The 22,912-nt window shown below is 41.7% G+C and overlaps 2 protein-coding genes across 3 annotated transcripts in view; both read left to right on the top strand.

Moving 5' to 3' along the window:
• LOC133222521 (24-hydroxycholesterol 7-alpha-hydroxylase) overlaps nucleotides 1-5,528 on the top strand; it is a 104,048-nt gene extending 98,520 nt beyond the window's left edge. The window contains exon 13 of the transcript XR_009728305.1: nucleotides 5,516-5,528. The gene's annotated coding sequence lies outside the window, so the exon portion shown is untranslated. The remainder of the gene's footprint in view (nucleotides 1-5,515) is intronic.
• RCAN2 (regulator of calcineurin 2) overlaps nucleotides 1-18,590 on the top strand; it is a 67,912-nt gene extending 49,322 nt beyond the window's left edge. For both annotated transcript variants that reach the window (XM_061372288.1, XM_061372289.1), the window contains exons 2-4: nucleotides 6,014-6,187; nucleotides 8,915-9,086; nucleotides 16,312-18,590. In XM_061372288.1, the coding sequence (XP_061228272.1) occupies nucleotides 6,014-6,187; nucleotides 8,915-9,086; nucleotides 16,312-16,472 (507 nt within the window). In that variant the 3' untranslated portion in view covers nucleotides 16,473-18,590. The remainder of the gene's footprint in view (nucleotides 1-6,013; nucleotides 6,188-8,914; nucleotides 9,087-16,311) is intronic.
• Nucleotides 18,591-22,912: the final 4,322 nt, after the last annotated feature.

Here is a 22,912-nt window from a genome sequence, read left to right as displayed (position 1 = left end):
CCTCCCTTTTCAGAACTCCTGGAATGTTAACTGCAAATCAATAGTGCTTTTCCATATGTGCTTCCAAAGTTTCCTGTTTCACCTTCTTAGAAGCAGTGAATTTTATCATTGATTAGGCTGTTGTTTATATTGGCTACTTGCAGGAGGTCTTGCTGTTTAAGATATTTTCACGTAGGAGTTATATCAAGCTGTTTGCTTGGTTTCTGTGGCTCGTGAAAGACATGTTAAAAGCACTTGACGTGAACCCAATTCTGATTACAAATCAGAGCCCTTTTTCTTTTCTTTTTTTTTTATTTCAGAGCTACAGAAACGCATACTGCTGTCCGGTAATCTTCTTCCTGCCCCTTTCACTAAAGTAGTTACCCTTTTTGCTACTCCTGGGCCAATGGCATTTTGAAATTTTACAGGTTTAATGCTAAATAACTTCAGTTGGAGCCTTAACGTTTTAATGGGAAGTCTCTGTTTCATACCAGTGCTGTTGGTTATTGTAATTCAGAAAATCCATTTCCCTGCACTTCATCTACTGCTTTTCTTATACTTAGATGTAGCAGGAAACACACCGTACCTTAATTACTGTTTCCCAAGGTAGGATCACTTACTTTTACCTCCCATGATATGCTCAGCAGTTCTCTGATCATCCTTGAAGTCTTCTTCCATTGCTTTTCCAGCTTGTTCCATCTTCTTTAATCCTGGATGAGAAAAGCTATACAAAATGCCCAGACTAGGTCATTGCAATACCCTTTATGTAGCACTGACACATCCCAATCCTGAAATTACTTCCAGCTGAGGTTTTCTAGGTTTCTGCAGTTTTATGTTTTTTTTAAATGTGCACTGCTTTAGTAACTCCTTTATCCCCTCTAGAATTAACTGGTATGTGTGTCTTCCTTACTGAGCTGTTTGTGGACTTTTTTTGTTCCTAGACTCTTTAGTGCCTCACCTTCAAACATTTTATCAAGCTCCATCTTTCTTGTTGTGCCACATGAGGGATCTACACTATTTCATCAGCTGGCTATGTGTAAACAGACAACATTCCACTGTGAGATATGAGTTTATTTCTTAAAGGCAAATTTGTATGTGGTACAGAGCTAATTTCAAGAAAAACATATTTGATGGTCTAGTGTGTGGTGTCCCTGCCCAAGATAGGGGGCTTGGAACTAGATGATATTAAGGTCGTTTCCAACCCAAACTATTCTATGATTCTATAACTGTAAATTATGACTCTGTTTCTCTATTGTATGCCTTTAGTTCCTTGCATTATCTTCATATAAATGAACAGGAAAAACTAAAATGGGGAAAATGCTTGCTGTATTTAGAATCACAGAATCATAGAACAGTGAGGGTTGGAAAGGACCTTAAGATCATCAAGTTCCAACCCCCTGCCATGGGCAGGGACACCTTACACTAAACCATGCAACGCAAGGCTCTGTCCAACCTGGCCTTGAACACCGCCAGGGATGGAGCATTCACAACTTCCCTGGGTAGCCCTTTCCAGTGCCTCACTACCCTAACAGGAAAGAATTTCCTCCTTATATCCAATTTAAACTTCCCCTGCTTAAGTTTTAACCCGTTACCCCTTGTCCTATCACTACAGTCTCTAGTGAAGAGTCCCTCCCCAGCACTGTTATAGGCTCCCTTCAGATCCTGGAAGGCTGCTATGAGGTTTCCAGGCAGCCTTGACTGCAAAACTCTAGGAAAGTTTTAAATCGCAGCCATCTCCTAAATCAAATGTGTAACAAGGGTGATAATGAGTGTAAACACACTGAATAATAAAATGTAATTTGTGTTCTGAGTTATAGGGCTCTAATCCAGCACTCACTGATGTCTGTGGAAAGACTTCCATTGAACTGAATTAGGCCTTGGCTTTTGTCCTGAATTAACACAATAGCAATGGAGCTATTCATGAAAGAAATGTTTGGAAATACATCACAGGAACTTGCTGTGTCAGAGCCCAATTCACTTGCTAATTCAGGCAGTCATGTTTTACAGTGCTTGTTGGGATACTTCATCATAGTCCCTCCCATCAACTAACCAAATTCAATCTTTATTAAAAAAAAATCATTTTCCACACTGCTGCGATCGGAAGTTTGTTTCTGGATCAATACTCTGATGTTTGAAACCTTCTTTAACTTCAGAGCTACACCTATTTATGTCAGTTGTTTCCACTTGATTCATGCCTACATAGTCGCTTAGTGTGTACTCTGCACAGTATACTTTGTCTTTATTCTGTACAGTTCTGGTAAACTACTGATGATTGTCCCATCTCCTCTCAGGTTTTGCTTTGTTTTGCTAAATAGGCCAAGCATTTTCATTTCTTATTCACTAAGTCTTTAATTCCCTGTAGTCTTTATCTGAACCTATTCGTGTTTGGCTTAATCTATCTGGGATACAGGCAACAAACCCTGCATTTTTAATAACATGTAATAGTGCTCTATACAATGTTGTCAATAGCTTCCTTGCTTTACTGGAAATACTTTTCCAGATACATTCAGTATTTTGTTTGCTTCCTTATGGCTGCATTTCACTGATGACTTTTATCATGTGACTGACAGGATCTTGGATCCCAGGTGAGCTCCCCTTTAGTAGTACTGATAGTTTTTAGTCCAGGAGTGCATAGCTTTGCCCTTGTACTCTGAAGCTTTTACCTCATGCCTATCACACCAGTGCTCATTTCTTCCATGGGTGGTGCTCTGTTTGTCCTTTGCATTGGCTGTCATAAATGATAACAATCAAGCTTGAGTAACCAGCAGCCTCAATTAGTGTGTGCGCACTTTGTGCTAATTCTGTTAATGAAAAAATAAAAGAACTTTAGAAACTGCTAGAGGTGGTGAATGATGGGGGATGAGAGCTGATGTAAGGTGACAGGGAAGAACTGGGGAAAGGTGCCTGGTGTTAGCAAAGGAATAGCAAGATGATGAGATGGCTCGGAACCTACGAGAGAGAAAAGAAAACTTCTGCAGCACTGGCCAACTGAAAAGTACTCGCCTTTGCCAGAGCAGATCAGGTCTCACAGAGACACACTTGGGATGAATGAAGACAGTCCAAAATCCCAGAAATAAATGCCTAACTCATGACTTTCTGCATTTTGACTTTTTTAAGAGTAGCAATGCTGCTGCTCAACTTCGGACATTGCTTTATTTTCAAGAGTTTTCTAAGTATTCTGAGAGTTCAGAGGCACATTTTCTAGAAGTATTTAAAGAATACTGAATCCTAAAAGTCCTGAATTGAGAGGATTATGAGTCCTGAATAATTTATCCACAAAACTTGAAAGGGAGAGAATTTTCTTAAGTCTTTAAAATGCGTATGATACATTTTCTTATAGGTTGCAATGAGTCTGAAAGACTTTTATCCAGATAAGTACATTCAGCAGATATTAGAAATCACAGGCAATAGCAATTAAGGCATAAGGCATTTCCTGGGAATTAATATCAAACTAGGAGGAGCTGGGATGGCTCTAAATGCAGCCGAGGGCCATTAATTGCAGTTGATGATTAATGACCTCTGCTGAGGTCATTATTATTATCAGCTGAAAATGGAGAAAATTCAGATATGTGAATCTTTTTAATGGGAGATGCAGTTTCAGTCAGTGCAGCAGGTGTGTCCCACTGTGGACAGACTGCCCTGTATTAGTATCAAATAGAGGCCTTGATTTCCCTGCTCCCCACGGTATTTTTTGGAGCATTAATCAAAGCTGAATCTCTAAAGCTGTGCCAGTATCAAACAGAAAAGTAAGCAGAATAAAGCCATAGCACTGTAATGTTCTCCCTGTATTACGTTTGGTGTCCAGTATTTAATCAGCTTTATTTAGAGATACTCCCATCTTTCCCTTTCGGTGCCTAATGGAAGTCGGTCTCATTATTGTCCAGAAATGTGCCCAAAACATTCCTTGTGCTCACTGTTCTTGGGCCCAAATTTGAACTCGCGTCTTCCCTTCTTCTGCATTCTGGAGTGTTGCAAAGAGGGCAGGCACAAAAGACAAGAAAATAGCATTGTTTCAATAGAGGGAGAATCTGTTTCCTAACAAACAGTAAGTGATAATAAATAATTACTTCCCAGTTGCCAGACAAGCCTGTGCATGGTTTCTTCCATGGTTGGAGAAATTTTTTTTATATGATGAATGATTTTATTGTTGACTTGTAGGGAAACTGAGAGCTACTACAAGGGGCGAGGAAATGTTCATGACTAGGAAATGTTCACTTTGCTGCTTATTTTTAGCGTGTGTGACTTCTGTTATAGTACCTTGAATACTTGTCAACACCATGATGTCTGTGGGATTACTGCTTGCCATTATTCCCCTTGACCAGCCATTGAGCTCTCTCCTCTCTTTTTTCTTCTCTTTTTTCTCCTCTTTTTTTGTTTATTCCTCTGAAGTATGTCCTGTGCTGAGAGGAAGGGGTGGGTGAGGTCAGATGAAATGAAAATCATGAAAGCTTAATAGACCACAGGGAGGTTCCTTTGAAAGACAGAAGTTCTTCCCTGTGAGGGTGGTGAGGCACTGGCACAGGATGCCCAGAGAAGCTGTGGCTGTCCCATCCCTGGCAGTGTTCAAGGCCAGGTTGGACAGGGCTTTGAGCAACCTGGTCTAGTGGAAGGTAGGAACACCTTGGCAGAGGATTGGAATTAGATAAGCTTTAAGGTTTCTTCTAACCCAAACTATTCTGTGATTTTTCTAAGTTCTGGATTCTTTGCTTCACTTAGTATGATCAGCAGATGAGAACTGAGGTCTTGATGAGATTACATAAATTGCATTTTCTATTTCATCTTATGCAGCCTTAGCAACTTATCCACTCAAAGAGAAAATAAACTGTTTTCCTGGGTGAGAAGAAAATAAGTTATATGTTAAAGCTTATTTGCAGATGTATCAAAGGAAACATCAGGTTGTTGGAATTCTACAAACAGCTGACGTAACAGTGCTCAGTGTATGAAATGGTGTGGCAAATCGTCTCAAACACTTTGTTTTCAGGATAAAGAACCCTTAAAAGAAAGAGCTTTGCTCAGGCTGAGTCTCCATCTTCAAAGACTTTAAGTCTTGGTTACAGTAGTTAAAATGCTAGAACTTTATGTGAGACTCACTGGATGGCAGTCGAAAGTCTCAGTAGACACAAAGTAGACACTAAATAGTAACTGCTCCCCTTCAGTCTTAACACTTCATGAATCTATGTTTATGAATGAAACGACCTGTGCAAGTGTCTCAGAACTGATGTAAAGAGTTTGGTTTTATTTGATGATTTGGAACTAGTCCTCTGTGTTTGCATATTTACAGAGAAATTGCAGAGAAAGTCTGATCCTCCAAGGCTCCTAATGAACCTTGAATTTCTGTTGATCTCTAGGTCCATAGATGTGCAACACCTCAGACCTTTCCTTTACAGTATTAAAATATTCACAGTTGTGTCATCTGCTTTTGAAAGTGGTTCTACAACTAAACGTTTTGAAGCCTGAAATTTGTCTTTGGGTCAGGTGACTGTTTTCAGCTCCCTAGCTTTTTTCCATGCTGCTACAAGAACTCTCAAGAAATGAGTGTATCTGTGCTAAGTATTTAAATGACAGAAGCATCAAAAAACCATAACCAAATAACCCTGCTGTGTTGATGTGAATGTAGCCCTCAGTTACAATGAACCTGACTTTGTCTGCTGACTCCATTGTGATTCAGCACAATGCCTGCTTTTGCACAGATGAGACCACAGTTGTCTGGTATTTTCAGTCATGCACCCTTTTCAGCTTCAATCCGTAAGTCACTGTTGCAGTTTCGCTCAACTTTAATGAGTTCAGTAGCTTCTGGGTTCTCAATTTGAAGAATCCTTCCCCTGAACATTTTGCAGAGCGCTTCCAGACCAGTGCTTTCCTTAGGTTCTTTTCACAGACCCTTTGCTAGTCTGTGGACAGTCACCCCCAAAGGCCACAGGCTGAAGCCCCTTGGTTAAACAGTTGTCAAGTTTCAGATGATCCTTTGACACAGACTGATGTGGTGGAGTGCAAAGTAAATGCTCAGCATTCTTTCTTTCTTTTCCATCTGCAGGAGAAATTTGAAGGCTTGTTCCGTGCCTACGATGACTGCGTGACATTCCAGCTCTTCAAAAGCTTCAGGCGTGTGCGGATAAACTTCAGTAGTCCCAAATCAGCTGCTCGTGCCAGAATAGAGCTGCATGAAACACAGTTCAGAGGGAAGAAGTTAAAGTTGTATTTTGCACAGGTAATGAAATCTGGTGTCTGTTTCTGTTAGTGCTTTTATAGAAGTATTGAGCAGTAACACTGTATAAAAGTAATACAGGTTTCTCCCATGTCCAATCTCTCTGCTAAAAGATTTCCCAAATGTCCTTATGTTGCCTGAGCTGTACCTGACCAGTGGGCCTGCAGTAAATTTAAAGGACCACTCAGGACCCAAGTTGCTTATTCAACACACAGAGGTTACGTGGCTTAGAACTGATTTTACAACACTGGGTAATTTCTGTGAGTAACTCTGTACACCATAAAAGCGTGGTAATGTGAAGTATCATAAGTTCTTAAAAAAAAGGTAGGGCTGAATTACTTACTTGACTGTATCCCTGAGCCATAGTCAGGCTTCCTTCTCCTCCCCTTTTTGTTTTATTCTTACTGCATACATGTGTGAATTTTCTAAAAGGAATTAAGTAAGTATCAGTAAAAGGAAGAAAGTACAGGAAAAGCCATACCCCCAGCCTGTGGGCATAGGTGATTAAATCCATCTGTTGGAAGGGTCAGTTGAGGATTTGATTCTCCATGGCCAAGAAATAGAGAAGCCAGATCTCCCACAGCCTAGGTGAGTACTAGGCCTCATCCAGGGTACAGAAAGGTGAGGGAGGCTGAGAACCTGGCCACCACCTCTTCTGGATGTATTTTAATTAATTGCTGTGGCCACTGCGGCTTACGAGATACTCACTGGTGCTCATAAGCAACATAAGTGTGCTTTGAGCTGCTAGATTGGTCCTTCAGAGCTCTGGGGTTAAAAGTAGGCTTATTGAAAGGTGTCAGTCAAGCCCAAGAGGCAGCTGAATTCTGAACTTCTGCAGCCTGGTCAGAATAAGAGCTGATTTAAGCCTAGACAGAAGCAGGACCTTGGGAGGATGGAAAACTACATTGGTGAAAGAAACGAAACAAAACAGTATGTTTAACAGGTTAAATGAGTTCAGAAGACTTTACAGTTAGCTTTAGGTGTTGAAAAGCTGCCTCAATCCCATTTTAGATGCCTTAATCTCTAGATCTGGCTCTGATTTTTTTTTGTTTTCTGAAAGGTCTCAAAACCTGCTGTTAAGTAGATCTGAGCATCATTTCACTCCAACTGCACTACCAAGAGGTTAATTGAAAACTTGGGTAGCACAAGGAAAAGAAGAATGTGCATAACAGTGATTAGTCTCTATATCTAAGTTGATTTCCTGCAAAGCCATTTAGGTATCTACACTATGCTCTCCAGTATATGCAGCCTCAAAAGAGCCTGTTAGTTGTGTCCAGGGAATGGATATGAGGAAGCAGCACACTGTTTGGAGCAGTGTGTCTTTACATGGGCCTGAGCCAGTCTGAATAAGCACTTCAAGAGCTAGAATTTCTGAGGAACATGGAGTTGAGAGGACCAATCTTTACTTTTACTGAATCTTTGTAAAGCCTGTTCTGGTATGGGAGGCTGCTGTCTCAAGCTCGCTGTCATGCAAATGCAGGTTACTGCTTTTGGGCTCAAGGTGGTTGTAAACTTGTTTAAGTATGTGGAACCTTCTTTAATATACCAGAAAAGGGCAGTAACTACATAATTTAAGATGGAAATGAAATGAGAACAACTAGTTGCAAATGACTAAGAAACGTGATAGATTCCTTTATCACTTCAGCTAAAGAAATCGGATCTTCAGAAATCTTTCTGAAGTTACTTATAAGGCCTTGATGCAGGAGTTACTGATTTCTTGTCTAATGTCTGTTTTTATTTAGGAATTTAGACCAGTAGATCACAACAATGTCTTTTCAGCCTCAAAAATCTCTGAACTAGCAGGTGTGGATACCAAAGCTTTGCATTTATCCTCACAGAACATATACAATAGGCACAAACATGTAGCTTTGTTCATATAACCCCCCCCCTCCCCCCCCCCCCCCCCACCCAGTGCATTTACTGTAGAGGAACCATCTGTAGCATTTAAATGAAATTCATCTCCAGACCTTCTCTGTTGAGACTGACACTGAAACCCTCTCTGGGTGGCATTTGGCATTGGAAGTGTATGATTTGAGTAATCATTTTGTTTACCCATCCCATGTGGATGAAAAGCTGGACATGAGCTAGCAATGTGCCCTCGCAGTCTGGAAAAAACAACTGTGCCCAGGGCTGCATCACCAGCAGTGTGACCAGCAGGTTGAGGGAGGGGATTCTCCCACTTCGCTCTTGTGAGACCCCACTTGGAGTATTGTGTTCAGCTCTGGGGGCTCCAACATAAAGAGGTGGAGCTGTTGGAGAAAGGCCAGAGGCCACGAAGATGCTCAGAGGGCTGGAACACCTCGGCTATGGAGACAGGCTGAGAAAGCTGGACTTGTTCAGCCTGGAGAAGGCTTCAGGGAGACCTTGGAACAGCTCCAGTGCCTAAAGGGGCTGACAAGAAATCTGGAGACGTGCTTTCTACAAGGGCCTGTAGGGACAGGACGAGGGATAAATGGCTTTAAACTGATAGAGGGGAGAGTGAGACTATATGTGAGTAAGAAATTGTTTACAGTGAGGGTGGTGAGATACTGGCACAGGTTATACAGAGAGAGGTGATTGATTTCCCATCCCTGAAAATAGTCAAGGTCAGGTTGGACAAGGCTCTGAGCAACCTGGTCTAGTGGAAGATGTCCCTGCATGGGGGGTTGGATGAGATGACTGTTAAAGGTCCCTTCCAACCCAAGCTATTGTATGATTCTACCCTATACTAAACAGTGTTATTCTTTAAAGATTCAGACCTCTGAGACAGATGGAGACAAGCTTCATTTGGCACCACCGCAGCCTGCAAAACAGTTTCTCATCTCGCCTCCAGCCTCCCCACCTGTAGGGTGGCAACCAATAGATGATGCAACACCTGTCATCAACTACGACCTCCTTTATGCAGTTTCTAAGCTAGGACCAGGTAAGCATGTGGCTCTTGTGTGAAAATGTGTCAGAAAAAGGAGACGAGAAATAGCAGCGTAAATAATAACTGTAAGGAAGTTGGCGTAAAGCCTGTAAGTGGCATTAAAGCTTTGGATGTAAGTTGGTGCATGTCAACTGGTTCTTTGCTTAAGGATTAATTTTACCATATATACATACAGAATTCTATTTGCAGCTCATTAGTGATGCCTGACTGAATAGCATATCAAAGCCTGCTTACACATTTTATTATGCTTGGGTCTGTGCTTAGATGAGGCAACTGGTGGACTGGACAAATGTTTGTCCATGAACTAGAGTTTTTTGCTTTAAATCACATCTGCTCAGTACTGCATTCTAAGGTGCAGAATACCTTATGTAATGTTTAGGCATCGCTGCATTTCCCCTGGAGTGAACGGCTATTCCCCAATCCTGGCAGGGTTGCTCTCTTAGGACTGCCCGTTTTCTGTTGTAAACTGTGTGGAGGAGGAATGTAACCTCTGTGAACATAAGATGAATGTCAGTGGGTAATGCTGGTAGGCTTTCATCTCTCTTCCCATCTTCAGCTAATGCCAGGAAGTGAAGCTAGCTGGGATTTTCAGAACAATGCTTTACCTTAGAAAATGCTCAACTGGTGAAACCAAATTTTTCCTAGGAGAGGATTATTTTTGTTTTAAGGCATCTTTAACAACAGTTTTCTTTCAAGCTGTTAAAGCACTGTCTTTTAGAATTTTCAGAATGGAAAAGGTTCCAGTTTCAGGTCTAAGCAGTATTATTTAGAAACTGGTCTAATTTACATTCATAAACCACAAGGAAAAATAGCTTATTAAATTACTTTCATACTGAAATAAAACACTTCAGATGCAATCTAATAACAGTTGTGGGGTTGCTGAGCTAATGAAAATTTATCAGTTTAGTTTTTAAATTCTAGTGGGATGAGGGGATTATTTTTTCTGCAGTTGAACCAAACATGCTGCTTGCTTGTTCTGAGAGTAGCTTCCAACTGCAAACATCTTATCACTGGGGCCTTTGTGTAGCTGTACCAGAGTAACCCAGAGCTGAGGTGCAGGATTATCTCACATCTTTTTCACATGGGATCTCTCACAGGGGGAAAATACATTATCAGGAGAACATCAGAGATTCCTGTGGCTTATTCCCCTTCAGCAGGACAGCTCCTAGAAAAAGGTTGTCAGGCATGACGCTTCATACTGTATTGCATATTATCATTTCCAGAATTGATACTTTACTTATAAACTGCTGAATAAATGAAAAAGAGAAAAAAAAGCCTCCTTTTTGTTTTGGGTTTTTTTTCCTTTGATGTGACACTGTTATAAATGGAAACACATAAACGAATTCCCGAGCTGGCTGGGTAATAAATCAATTCCTGTTCTGGAGCAGCGGAATGTGAAATATCACTCATTGTCCCACACTCTGGGACGGCTTTGCATGAAGGTCATATTCACCCGTAGTTAAGGAGCCTGCAGGGAGCAATATGAAAAGTCATGGCGTGCTCTCGTCTTTCTATTTTTAGCACTTGTTAGAGGGATCAATTTTAGTTAACTGCAGTGCTGGGTTTAAAATAGTGTTGCAGTTCTCAGTTGTGCATTTACTATGTTTAGCATCCCATTGAAAACAAATCCACCAAACCTCATTTCTCAGTAGGAAATCAGTAAAACACAGTGCTGTACATCAACTGCAGGCCTCAGCTATGTTAGATCCTTTATTTTCATTCAAGAAATACGATTAAAACATGTAACTATGGTTAACAGCTATTGAAAAAATGCTCACTAACTCTGAATGTTGGAGCCTGACTTCTATGTCTTTAACATGTGACAATATCCAAGTACCAGGAAAACTCATTTAAGCATGTAAATAGTGAACAGTTTATTTCTATCTCCTCGATATAAGATGGGTTTTACTGACTTACTTTGCTGGTAGTGTGAGATACACCACTTGGAAACAGACCCGTGCTACTTTCCCCTTCCATGAGTACAGGTCATCTCCTCTCTATCCTGGGCACAAAGGCTGGGACATTGGCTTTGGAGTAAAGTGAATAGAATGATAGCTAGTTAACAGATTTGCTACGTGTTCTCTTTTTCCTTGTGGCTTACAGCAGTGGCTGTTTGGCATTTCAGAGCTTTAATGGAAAAGATTTCTTTCTGCTGTGCACAAAGGGAAGCTGGCTTGTGGTCCTTCAACATTAAATTAAGATCAGTGAGGGTGCATTTACTTCTTAGGGAGGGTCATGGCATATTTAATGAAGTTTCTGGTTGATTGATGTATATTGTCACTCTATGCAAATGCAGAAGTTGAGCTTTAAATAAGGCATGAACAGAATGCTGTAGACCAGTCAGAGCCAGGAACTGTGCCTGGTTCTGACCACCAGCCTAGGATTTTTCCAATATACTTCAAATAAAGAAGCGTGATGTTAATCTCTCTGATGAAAAACACTTCCACTGTCAAGAGAACTTCCACTAGCTTGTTAAAGGTATAAAAGCATTGCACTAACTGGGGTGGTAGTTCGGCTGTTTGCCCTCCAGGCCCAGGTTCTGTCTCTGCTTGGTCTGGCTGTCACCTAAGTCTTTTCTACAGAAATGCTTGCAAGCTACCAAGCTGTTGCCTAGTCTAAGCCCTCGTGTTTTTTTCCATGTTTTATAAGGTCTTAGTTTCATCCTGCTGAGGAACACAGGAAATAATTTCATATGAGAAATGTTTGTAAGGGGGATGCAGGGGCAATGTCCAGGTCCAGGCTATGTATAAACAGCAGAGCTGCTCCTAGCAAAGAAAAGGCAGCTATGTTTGCTCTGCCATTTGTTTGTGGAGCGGTTTATGAACCATCCTCATGGCACTAAAATAAGCCCCTCCTTATCTGGAAAGCAGTCTCCCTATCCACTTCCTAACCTGCATATTTCTTCCCTTCTTACCCCCACTGCCTCTTTCAAAACTGCTACCTCAATTTCTTCTGCACTGTACGGTAACACACACTATACAGTAATACACACTGTGGGTCAGGGTCCTGAGCACTCACCTGCTCCATGTGCTCCCCAGTGTGATTTTGCCCTCTGTCAGTTAGCACTTGTCCCCACGATTTCAGGCACGTTTGAAAACCAGTGCAGGCTGGGCACCATCTCTATAGACAAGTTTGTACCAGTTTCAGTTCTCTCTGTTTCCCACTCTGTCATCAGCATTCCAGCAGGCTTTGCACCTCCTCAGTGCCCTCAGGCTACACTCCAGGTCATGTAAAGCACATTTTTTCACACTATGAAAGCACCATTCCAGAGTATGGCACATGATGGCTCTTGCGTACACAGTGGTATCTCTGGGTACGCAGAGGAGGCCCTGCAGCAGGCTGTATCACTTGGCTGCTGGGTCTGTGAATGATCAGTGGGCAGAAGAGGGGTTGGGTCAGGGCTTCATTGTTCTTTGAGCAGTTAAGGTGTGGCTGTTCCTGCCATGGTCCTGCTGGCTTCCTCGAGGAGGATGCATAGCTCTTGCCCCTGGGTTTGGTTCACCCTTGCATGGGGAAAGGGAAGAGCAGGACCCTACCCAGAAAATGCCACACACAGGGATTTAAAACTGTGTCTCCCATGGCAAGTTTTCCATGCCCAGCTGTTGTCAAACCCTCCTGTTTGTTCTCAATGATTCAAAGGAAATGCTAAATACCTTGCATGGCTTCCAGAGAGGATTTAAAGGGGTTGGAGGGGCAGGAAGATGGGTGATAGGTAACATTTTCCATCTCTGTCCTTCCTCTCCCCTCTGTTCTGTGGCTGCTTCTTTACTTCCCTCCTCTTGCCAGGGGCAGGTGCAGGAGAGCTGCTGGGTGTACAAAGCTTTCCCTCTGCCTTCTTCTGGCCAGGAGAGGAGGGTGCCCTTCTGCAATATCAGCAATGGGCTTCAAGAAAGCAACTCCTCTCTTGTGTATGGCAGACCCATACAGAAGAAGTTTTACATGGGATGGGTTCTCCTTGGCATAAACATACACCCATACAAAGGACCAACATTATTTGCACCATATTATTTGTAAAGCACTTGGGTTAAGAGACTATAAGTGTGGAAGGTCTTTTTATAAAGGCAGTGACACAGTTAAGATGGAATGGCCAGCTCTGAACCCATTAACCTTTGATCATGAGTCAGAACCAGGGATGAGGTAACTGCACAGTACATTACCATTTCTTCATTATTAATTAAATATATGAATATCCTTTTTGCTGGACAAAAATGCCTCATTGGATTAGAGATGCACCATCAACGAAAGGTCACAGTACTGATCCAGAAAGGGATAGAAAAATCACATACCATTATTTCTAATTCTGAAATACCCTGTGCTGCTTTTGTGCTGTTCTTGTGGTCATCTCTGTTGTGTCACTTGAGGCTGTAGCTTTGCTTGTGGTTAGTGTGGCCGCAAAAGGTAGTGCCAAGTGACACAAAAGCAGTTAGGCCCATTGCTGAATGGTGAAACTTCAAATTCCTGGGTTTTCTTATTATCAAATAAGGAAAGGAACATAGCTGCTATTTTCAGGGGTTTGCTAGGAACATTTTCTGACAAGCCTCTGTGGTGGAGGTGCTGCAGCTTAGTTCTTCTCTGCGTTGTAACCCAAAGAGTTAAAATGTTTGAGCATAAATCAGGTGATATTTTTCTGAGTAAATTTATGTGAGTTTCCACTGTTACCTCAGCTTATGTGATTATTTAAATAATCTTATCTATACTAACTTGACCTGCTGTTATTAGTGTGGGACAACCTATGGCTTGTAGCTATATCTCAGTTGCAGTGATTCAACCGTTATTCCAGTAGCTTAACTGCTGTGGAATTAGTTATTTTTTCATGCTGAAGGCATTAAGAGGAAAGAAAAAAAAAAAGTAGTGAAAAGCAGAAGGGAAGATATAATCTGGCTGTACCTAATGGATTTTTATTTTGTACTTATTACCCTATTATTTTTCCCCAAACAACGGTTACCTTTAGGAACAAGGTACAGCTGTATAGTAGTCCCTTAGTTACTGTTCCTAGCTCAGCCATAAAAATGTGTTCTGCAGTTTGAGCCACAGTTCTGCAGGCATGAATAATTGTGAGTACAGAATTGAGTCTGCAGCTCATTTATGCTCAGGAATAACTGTGTGCCTTAAAACCCTAATTTATGGGAGCATTGCATTTTGATTTGCAAAGTGACATTAATTGCTATTGCAGTTACTTGTGCCAGAGGCATGTGAATATTTTTCCTTGTGTCTGTATTTATTTCCACTGCTCTTTTTCAGCGGAAAGAGCCCTTCTGGGAAGGATTTGAACAGTAAAAGAATGTGGCACTTGAACTGGGATTATTACCTTTTAAGAGGGCAGCGAATCTGATTTACTTCTCAGTGCTGGTGTATGAGCAAAGGGCCTGGCGCTGCGTGCGCGCAGCACTGCAGAGCTGCTTGTAGCTGACAGTGACCAATGTAGCCTTCAGTGCTGGTTGGCAGCACTGACGTCAGCCCAGAGCTGAGAAATTAGCTGAAACCCGCAGGGAAAATAGGCAAAGAAAAACCGTGTAATTTCTCAGTGCAGCACAACCAAGCTATTCCTCTTTTTATATTTCAGCCTATCAGCAAGACCTGTAATGCTTTGCTCAATTTGGATTCAGAGGAAAGGTAGCCAAAAATAGAGCAGTTAAATGTCAACATTAATGGTATCACAGCAGTAAAATATTTCTCACAGCAAGATGCCTGACTTCCAGCTATTATTCACTAGTTTGCCTCCTATTTTTTAGGCAAAAATGCAGCCTGTCCTCTAATCATAAGCTGCCTGGTCCTATCTGTACCAAGAATTTGTCAGCACAAACAGCATGTGAGCACAGTCCCAGAACTGCGTGTGCTAATGAGGGGACAAACCTGCAACCTCTTCTTCACAGGAATCACTCTGCCACAGAGTTGCTAATAAATAGAAACCCAAATTAACAACACCAGCAAACTACAAGTGCTTTGGGGTAGAACAGCCATTCACTTTCATAGTGCAACACCTAGCACTGCCAGGCTCTGCCTGTGATGCAGGCATTTAGGAGCTGCTGCACCACAAATTCAGGCCAGCTCAGTATATTGGGACCTCACCTTCCTCATTTCAGAGTATTTCGCAGGCAAAAAGCAGTGGTTCTGGAGCAGTCTTATGGAAAAAAATCCAAGCTATGCGGTGTGCATATGGTCACTGTAAGCCTGTTTTAATGTAACTTGTGGGTCTTTGGAGATAAGAGTGATGACAAGGGGGACAGGGCATTATCTCAAATGGTTTCTAGTTTGTAGTGCAGTGAATGGGTGTTTGTCAGTTCTGAAAGACTAAGTCATGCTGTCAGACATGTCACCATTAGGACATTTTCCTTACAGTCTTAAATAAATTCCTTGCAATCTAATAACCAATACCTACCTAGATCATGTGTACAGTCCAAAACACAATGCAGTGCCAACAGACTGAATGCAGGACTGAAAGTCCTATGGTTGATCCTGATTTTCATTTGTGGACTCCTGCAGGTAACCACCTAAGCCACCCTTATCTTCCTTGCAGGTTTCCTGTGTGCAGACTTAAATAGGAAATGTATGTAGGTAACAAATCTAATGTACTGTTTAATTGTTTCGCCTGCTAGTGAGCATTTATACCCTGTACTCTGTAACCTCATCTGCAGACACAGAATTTGTCACAGCCGCAGCTAAAGAGCTTTGGACTTCAAAATCCATCTAGAGCAGATATGTGTATTTTTGTATTTGTGGAGCAATTGGACCAAGTGTTGAAGTCTCTCTGGAGGTGACAAGCTGCAGAATCTAGGGGATTTAAATGGGACTGGAGCCAACAACAGAAAAAGACAGCCCCAACCCAACATGTGTGACATGACTTCAAGACCAGACATGTGGGGGGTTGGACTCCAGTCCCTGTTCTTAAGCATGAACTTCCATGTTCTCTCTCCTCTTTGTCCTTCCCCCACTGATGCTATGGGCCACTGACATTGGTGCAAAACACCAATCAGGGTACAGACATCAGGGTATTTTATTATGCCTTGTAGACCAATGATCATGCTCCACCCAGGTCATCAATCAGTTGTGGCAGCTGATGCAGTCTAGCCATACTTGCCCTCACCTACGTTTAGGAGCAGCACAAGCTCATCTGCCGCGTCCAGGTGCAGGAGTATTCTGCAGTCCAAGAGTGCCATGGCCTGTGCTACTATGTGGACTGTTGTTGTCTTTTGATCTAACTGTTTTCCTCTGCTTCCAGGAGAGAAGTATGAGCTGCATGCAGGAACAGAGTCCACTCCCAGTGTGGTAGTGCATGTCTGCGACAGCGACATGGAAGAAGATGAGGACCCAAAGAATTCTCCAAAGCCAAAAATCATTCAAACTCGACGCCCTGGTCTGCCACCTCCTGTATCTAACTGAGCCTCTCCTGCAGAAGCAGCACTTCTCTCCTCCAGCACAGCTCTCGGTTTTTGTTTGCTTTGTTTTGTTGAAAGGCAGCCATTGCCTTTTGAGTTCCAGAACACTACTCGTTGAAACCCCTTCACAGTAATCAAGCCTGTGTAATCAAAGGGCTAGGAAAAAAGATCTTTGTATATGTAACCATATCACACACCAACAGATAGGTTTTTCTGGAAAGGACGAAACAAGGCTGAAGAGACAGGGGAGGGTTTCGGTCTGAGGATTTTTTCACAGCTCTAATTTGCATGCTGAAACACCACTACCAGAGAGATTGTTCAGGGTGGCGATTAGGCTGATACCAGGCTTGATATTCAAACTCCCAGAATACTTGCTACTGCCTTTCATTGAGCAGCCAGCTTCTCTGACCCTCCCAGCTCCCCTGCAGACCTTAGTCGTTTTTCCTTTTAATCCTTTTGTTAAGGGGGGGGATGTGTGTTGTTTTTAATCTGTTAGCAACTTGGTGGCCTTCTTGCCCCCCTGGAGTTTTCTGTAAGGAATACTACCTTTGCAGCATTTTTAGGAGCAGCAGAGAAACACTCCCACCAGTACAGCTCACTGGTCCTTAATGGTGGCAGGGATGTGAGATAGAGCTCTCTGGGCTGAGGGGAGAGACAGCAGCTTGCTGGAGGGTCCAGTGTCCTTCTCTTAAAGAGGAGGGAGCCAAAATATCAACAGGGATTGTTGTTCTGTCTTCCATAAAGATGTAAGTGGTCCTTCTCCCTGAGATTGAGGAAGAAGGAGAAGTTAACTGATGGCTCTCTGTCATAGCTGTAAGTTCTAGGAATGATACAGGCTGAATGCTTTCCTAGTGGTGTGTTGAGTAGCCCTGAAACTGTTAATAATTACTTCCACATCTCTGATACTCAGATCTCTTACTTCCCCACTTGTGTGCTTTAAAGCCCTTTTTGAGCTGTATGCAGTTTGGGTTTGTGGAGGTGAGGAGAGGTTTGTTGGTGTTTGTTCATTTCTTTCCCCCCCCCCTTTTTTTTTTTTTTAGGCCAAAGAAAACAGGACCATAATTACACACTTGAAATTAGACTGCATGCAACTGAATCCCCTTTTTTCACTCCTTCCTGCATGTTTCTTTCACTTGCAGTGCATACTGGGTTACAAGAACTGTCCTGTGTTTTCATCATGGCTGGCAGATACTGGATTCCCTGTCTGACAGACCTCCCATGATGACTATTTTTATTATGCGCACTTGTCATTTTGAGAACATATTTTCTAGACATTTGAGCTCAGATTTTGCATATATTTAAGCATGCGCTTAATTTATGCACATGAGTAGTTCCACTGAAATTAATACTGCAGAAAACTGAGCATATGTGTAAGATACAGTGGGATTTTAAAGCTAATTTAACTGCAGCTGTACTCCCAAAAGTGACTATAATGGCACAGTGAGGTTCCACTGTTTAAATGCATCCTGGAAGCTTGCTCTAGGATCTGAAGTCAGCTCACGTTCTGTAATCAAGATTTTTGTCCTAAAAACTAATGATCTGGTCTCTGAGGAAGGGTTCCATTCCACCTTTAATTAGCAGTCAGGCTATGGGCTTCAGCACAGTGAAGCCACCCTTGCTGGAGCATCCATCTGCTCCACAGTACTCTCAGGAAGAAAAGCAGGTTGCTCTGTCAGTGAAGAGTGGAGATGCCATTCTCAGCATGCATGGTAAGAATATTCTAAGACCTTCCTGAGGATTCACCATCCTCATACACTTCATTCTCTGACCACCACAGCCCCTAATACTCCTGTTGAGATGTAGTGCTTTCCTTAGTATATATCTACAATGCGATACTTGTTACTGCATTATGGACCTTGTTGTGCGTGTGTTGCACTAACAGAAGCACATTCTTACAGCAGAGACTGAACAAAAAATGAGGCTTTACTATCCTCATGATATGTGTAAACTTGTCCTAAAGTAACTCCTTAGAGGTTTCACTTCAGTTACTTTCTCAGTGATGCATTTGGAATTGGTTTCAATAAATAAATTGGCACTTGCTGCCCTGGGACTGTAACCTGGTGTTCCTCTTGAAAACACCATCAAAGGCGTCCTGCAAGATTTCAGGAGGAACACCACTGTCCTGTTTGAGAACATGCACGATGCTGAGGTCCATGGGGTTTAGAACACTGAAAACAGGGACAGTAAAATTTAAACACATAAGATTTTTCTGTTGAGATTCGCTGTATAGAACAAATTATTGGCCCCATCCTCAGGTGATGTAAGTGATCAGAGATCATCTCCAGTCAAAGCTGGTACTCTGGAGTTTTTTACATTCAGAAGCATTGGAAGCCAAATCTTATCCTTGTATCCATGAACTTGAACTTCAAAGAGACTTGGTTCTGGAATTTAGGCTCTGGCCTCAGGTGATTCAAAACTATACTGCAAATTAAAGCATTGGATCTTACATGTGCTTTTCTCAAAGTGCATTTTCAGACAGATTTAAAAACAAGTCCCGTGTAATGGCTCGTTGAGTGAAGTGTACAATAGAAACACAACTACAAACCTGAAAACTCAAAGAAGCCTGTTGTTACTATGGTCAAAGCTTATAGATCACATTTTCGTGATAAAATAATGGTCAACACAGAAAATCTTTTCAGGTATTATGGAAAAAGGTCCCCATCATAAAAGTAGCAGCTTTTGTGACACTTACCTCTTGAGGCAACCTGGTATTTTGCTAGAGGCATGTTCTTGCCATCACAGAAGAAAGGCTTCTTTAAAAACACAATGACCATCTGGAGGAGAGGCTGTCCTGTTTAATTCAGTAATGCACAGGCAGAGCCTCTGCTTACTTCAGTGGGCATTTTCTTTCATGTAGCACCTACAAGCTCAGTCCTGACATACTCTTTTCACAGGGTGTCCACAGTGTTAAAAGAACGGAATCTCTGTTACATTACATCTGCCATTGGACAGTAATGTAGGGGACATCCTTCTAGTGTCATTTCTGAATCAGGAGCCTGTGGGAGCAGCTGGCAGCAGTGCCCTGGGGCCTGCTGTTGGGTGGACATGGCTTCAGCTGCTTGGAAATGAAGGCAGGGAATCAGGGAGTACAGCTGCTATTTCTGTTGCCTGCTGCCTGCTTGTCCTTTCTCACCTCTGCAGATACAAGATAAAAATTTTAATGACTTCCTAAGTACAGTTAAAAGCATGAAAACATTTACAGTGCATGGCAAAAGGGTATCTTTGTGCTTTTGGATTGGAAGAAGAATTTCTGTGGCCTTGATTTTTGTAATGAAGACGAGGTAGTACAAACTCCCCCCTTCCTAATGTACCCATACACCCTCAAGCACACTTTGTTTTCAGCAAGAAAACATGGCAACAGCATCCCTTCCTCAACTGTAACACGATTACAGGCATAGTTATTGCAGGGTGCTTTACAGTGTGAAAATGTGCCCCATGCATAAATTATTTAACATTTAATCGATATGAAATCACGTGGGGGTGGATGGGTTTATTTGTATTTTGGTCTTTTCCCCCAGTCCTTCCTATTTAGTAACAGTAAAAAAGTTTTCTTCAAAAAGACTGTACAAAGTGACAGACTAAACCATCTTGCAAGACCTGATGACAGTGGCATGTCTGAGCACTGATGGTTTATGTGAGCATTTCCATTCTATTGTACATACTTTTGAAATATTCTATTTAGTCATATTTTATAGGACTACTGCAAAGCTATTGGCTAATTAATCACTTTTACACTTGTATAAGAGCTTAGTTTAAACGAATAAATATGGCAAACAATATTTTTGTGTTCTGCTTGTGTTGGCATTTTGAAAAGCATCATTTAAAAGACTTAAAGTATTATTAACTGACTAGTGTGGTACATACCACTGCTCTCCTAACTGGTAGAACTGAAAATGCTTAAATGTGTGATCTAGGCCAAACTCTGTTTCAGTATCAATTAGGGGGGAAGCAGCCCTCTTGCTGGCAGGATATGCCATGTTCTGTTTTAAACTGTGCAGTTTCACAGAGTGATGTGAGCTTGCACTGGTTTGCTGTGGATTTTGTATGCAAAAAAAAAGAACAGAGCACAATCTCTGCTGGGCAAAAGCACATCCCTGGCAGCTGATGCGGTTCTTACTGTGCTGTTATAGTAACTGGTAAATGCAGTGGGCACGAGTGCTTGAGTGAGGAACATGGATGGTAACCAGCTGCCATCCAGGCTGGGGAAAAGGTTCTGTTAACATTAAATATTACAAAAATTAAAAGTAATTGTTTGTCGTCTCTTGTGTCAATTTGTACTGGACCTTGCAGTGGATTGCAAACAAGGAGATGAATTTGATGGTTAATTGTCTTGTAAAATTCTTGTATTTCATCACTTGGATATGCATTTGGGAAAATAATTGGTTTTGTCTGGGTGCCTGGCATAAAAGACATTGCTTCTCAAAGGATGATTGTTCATGATTCTGAAAGTTAGATCTGCTTAGCAGTCTTGTTAGAAATGTAAGCTCTGAGCTCCCTGCTTCCTTTTGAAGAGACAGACCTTAGCCTCTATATTTTGATTGAAAAAAAACCCCAATAGTTGTCTTCTCACAGTGTTCTTCAGAAGCAAAATATACTATAGGAGGCCCAATTTATTTTTTACTTTTGAGTAACAAGTGAACTTTCTAACTACAGTAAGGCTGTTCCACTGCTCCCTGAAATGCTGCATTGCCTACATACCAGTTGTGGCTCTTCCCTCTTGCTTGGCACTGGCCTGTGCACTTGGAAGTGAGCTTCAGTGCCTCTGTAGGTTGTTGTGGGCATCCTGACTACAGTTACAGTGCTTTCAGATCACATCCTCTAAAGAACCCTTACTAAATTTATTTCTGTTTCTTCTTTAGTGGTAAACATTTTACCACTCAACATTGAGCTCTTTAAGACTTGATCTCATCTACCAATATGAATTTAAGACCTTTGCATTTCCTTAATTCCCCTCTCTCTAAAAAATTCTAGTTCTGTTTTACCAAAAAGTAAAACCAGGTACGCATTAAAGCCCCAGTCAGCCCCTCATTTATTCTCATCCTCATGCAATGCTCTCAAAGAACTAGGTATGCTACCCTAAAAAAACCCACCCCAAAACAGAACACTGCTTTTCCTGGTTTAGCACATCATCTGGGGGGAGCACAGCAGCTTTCACATATTCCAGGCTTCTCTTAAAAGGAGATTTTCTTCCTAACATAAGCTGTGCTCTTTTTTTTTTTTAAATACAAGTAGACTGCAGCATTCAGGGTTAAAATTACAAGGGAGGAAGCATTGTAAAAGCTCTTTCCCACATGTCTATTTGAAGTGTTGAGTATATTTGCTTTGGCTTGGAGAGAAGTTTGCACTGAGGTAGAACAGCAGCAGCACTCCCAAAGGAAGGGCAAGAACCCTGAATGCCTCCACTCCAGAGATGCTCAGAAAGTATTAAAAAATGGCCTTGATTCGTCTCTCCCCTTTGTCAGTTTGTTCAATTACCACACAGAGATTCTGGGGCTATGCTAAGAGTTATCTTAATAGAGGATTGTGTACCGATGCAGTAGCTACAAAGCTTGACACTTGTCAGTGAGATTCTTGCTGGAGTGAGGCTGGGAAGGCTGTGAAGTGTGAGCAGCCCCAAAGTTAATGAAAAACAAAGATATTACAACCTTGAAGATAGACTTCAGGATGTAAATTCACGAAACTTGGTTTTACAAATAAGAATTTATTAAGAAGGGCCCATCTGCTGTCCCTGAGCTGGGGCTTCCTCACTCACCAGAGCATCCAGCAAGGAGGATTAAATTTCTCTTCTCTACACCAGAAAATCAGCCTTGTTTTAACAAATTGTTGTAATTGATCATTTAACTAGTACAGGAAAGTTGTGTCTACATTAGTGCCACACAGGTGTGTTCTCTTCACTGTCTGGTTAATGAAGGTAAATGTTTTGAATCCATTTTAGAGCAAAGTTCTTGTTCAGAAACTTCTGAAAGAAACGCCATCTGTAATGACTGTTGGATCCTTAAGTGTCAGTTTGGCAAGTTGTCCTGCTGTGGGTAGCTGCAGAAATATTTCATGTATGTTGTTGTAGATTTAAAAGCATTACTCATATTTTCGTTCAAGTGTCTGCATTTCTGACACAGATGTGACATATCTGTATATATTATAAATCAATACTATTTTTAACCACATATTTTGTACAAATATTCACATTAGCTCTGTACTTCAATGAAAATCTATTATGGTATTAAACATTTTGGTGGAATTAACAAACTCCTTGATCATGCTTTGTTTTCATTTTACATGTTTTAAGCAGCTGAGCCATTTCCTACTTCCAAGGCAAATATTATCATTTCCAGCTATTTAGAGCAGTGCCTTAAATCCATATACACCTCTACCCTCTAGTGACTAACTCCAGCCACTGCAGATGCGTGCAGGTCACTGCTGGAAGTTCCCCAGGCCTCAGGATCT

Source organism: Neopsephotus bourkii, unplaced genomic scaffold (assembly GCF_033783945.1).
Source record: "Neopsephotus bourkii isolate Nb327-2 ecotype Australia unplaced genomic scaffold, CSIRO-AGI_Nbou_v1 NB_1600, whole genome shotgun sequence".
In the NCBI taxonomy this organism is placed as follows: domain Eukaryota; kingdom Metazoa; phylum Chordata; class Aves; order Psittaciformes; family Psittacidae; genus Neopsephotus; species Neopsephotus bourkii.
This window is presented reverse-complemented; position numbering and strand designations above follow the sequence as displayed.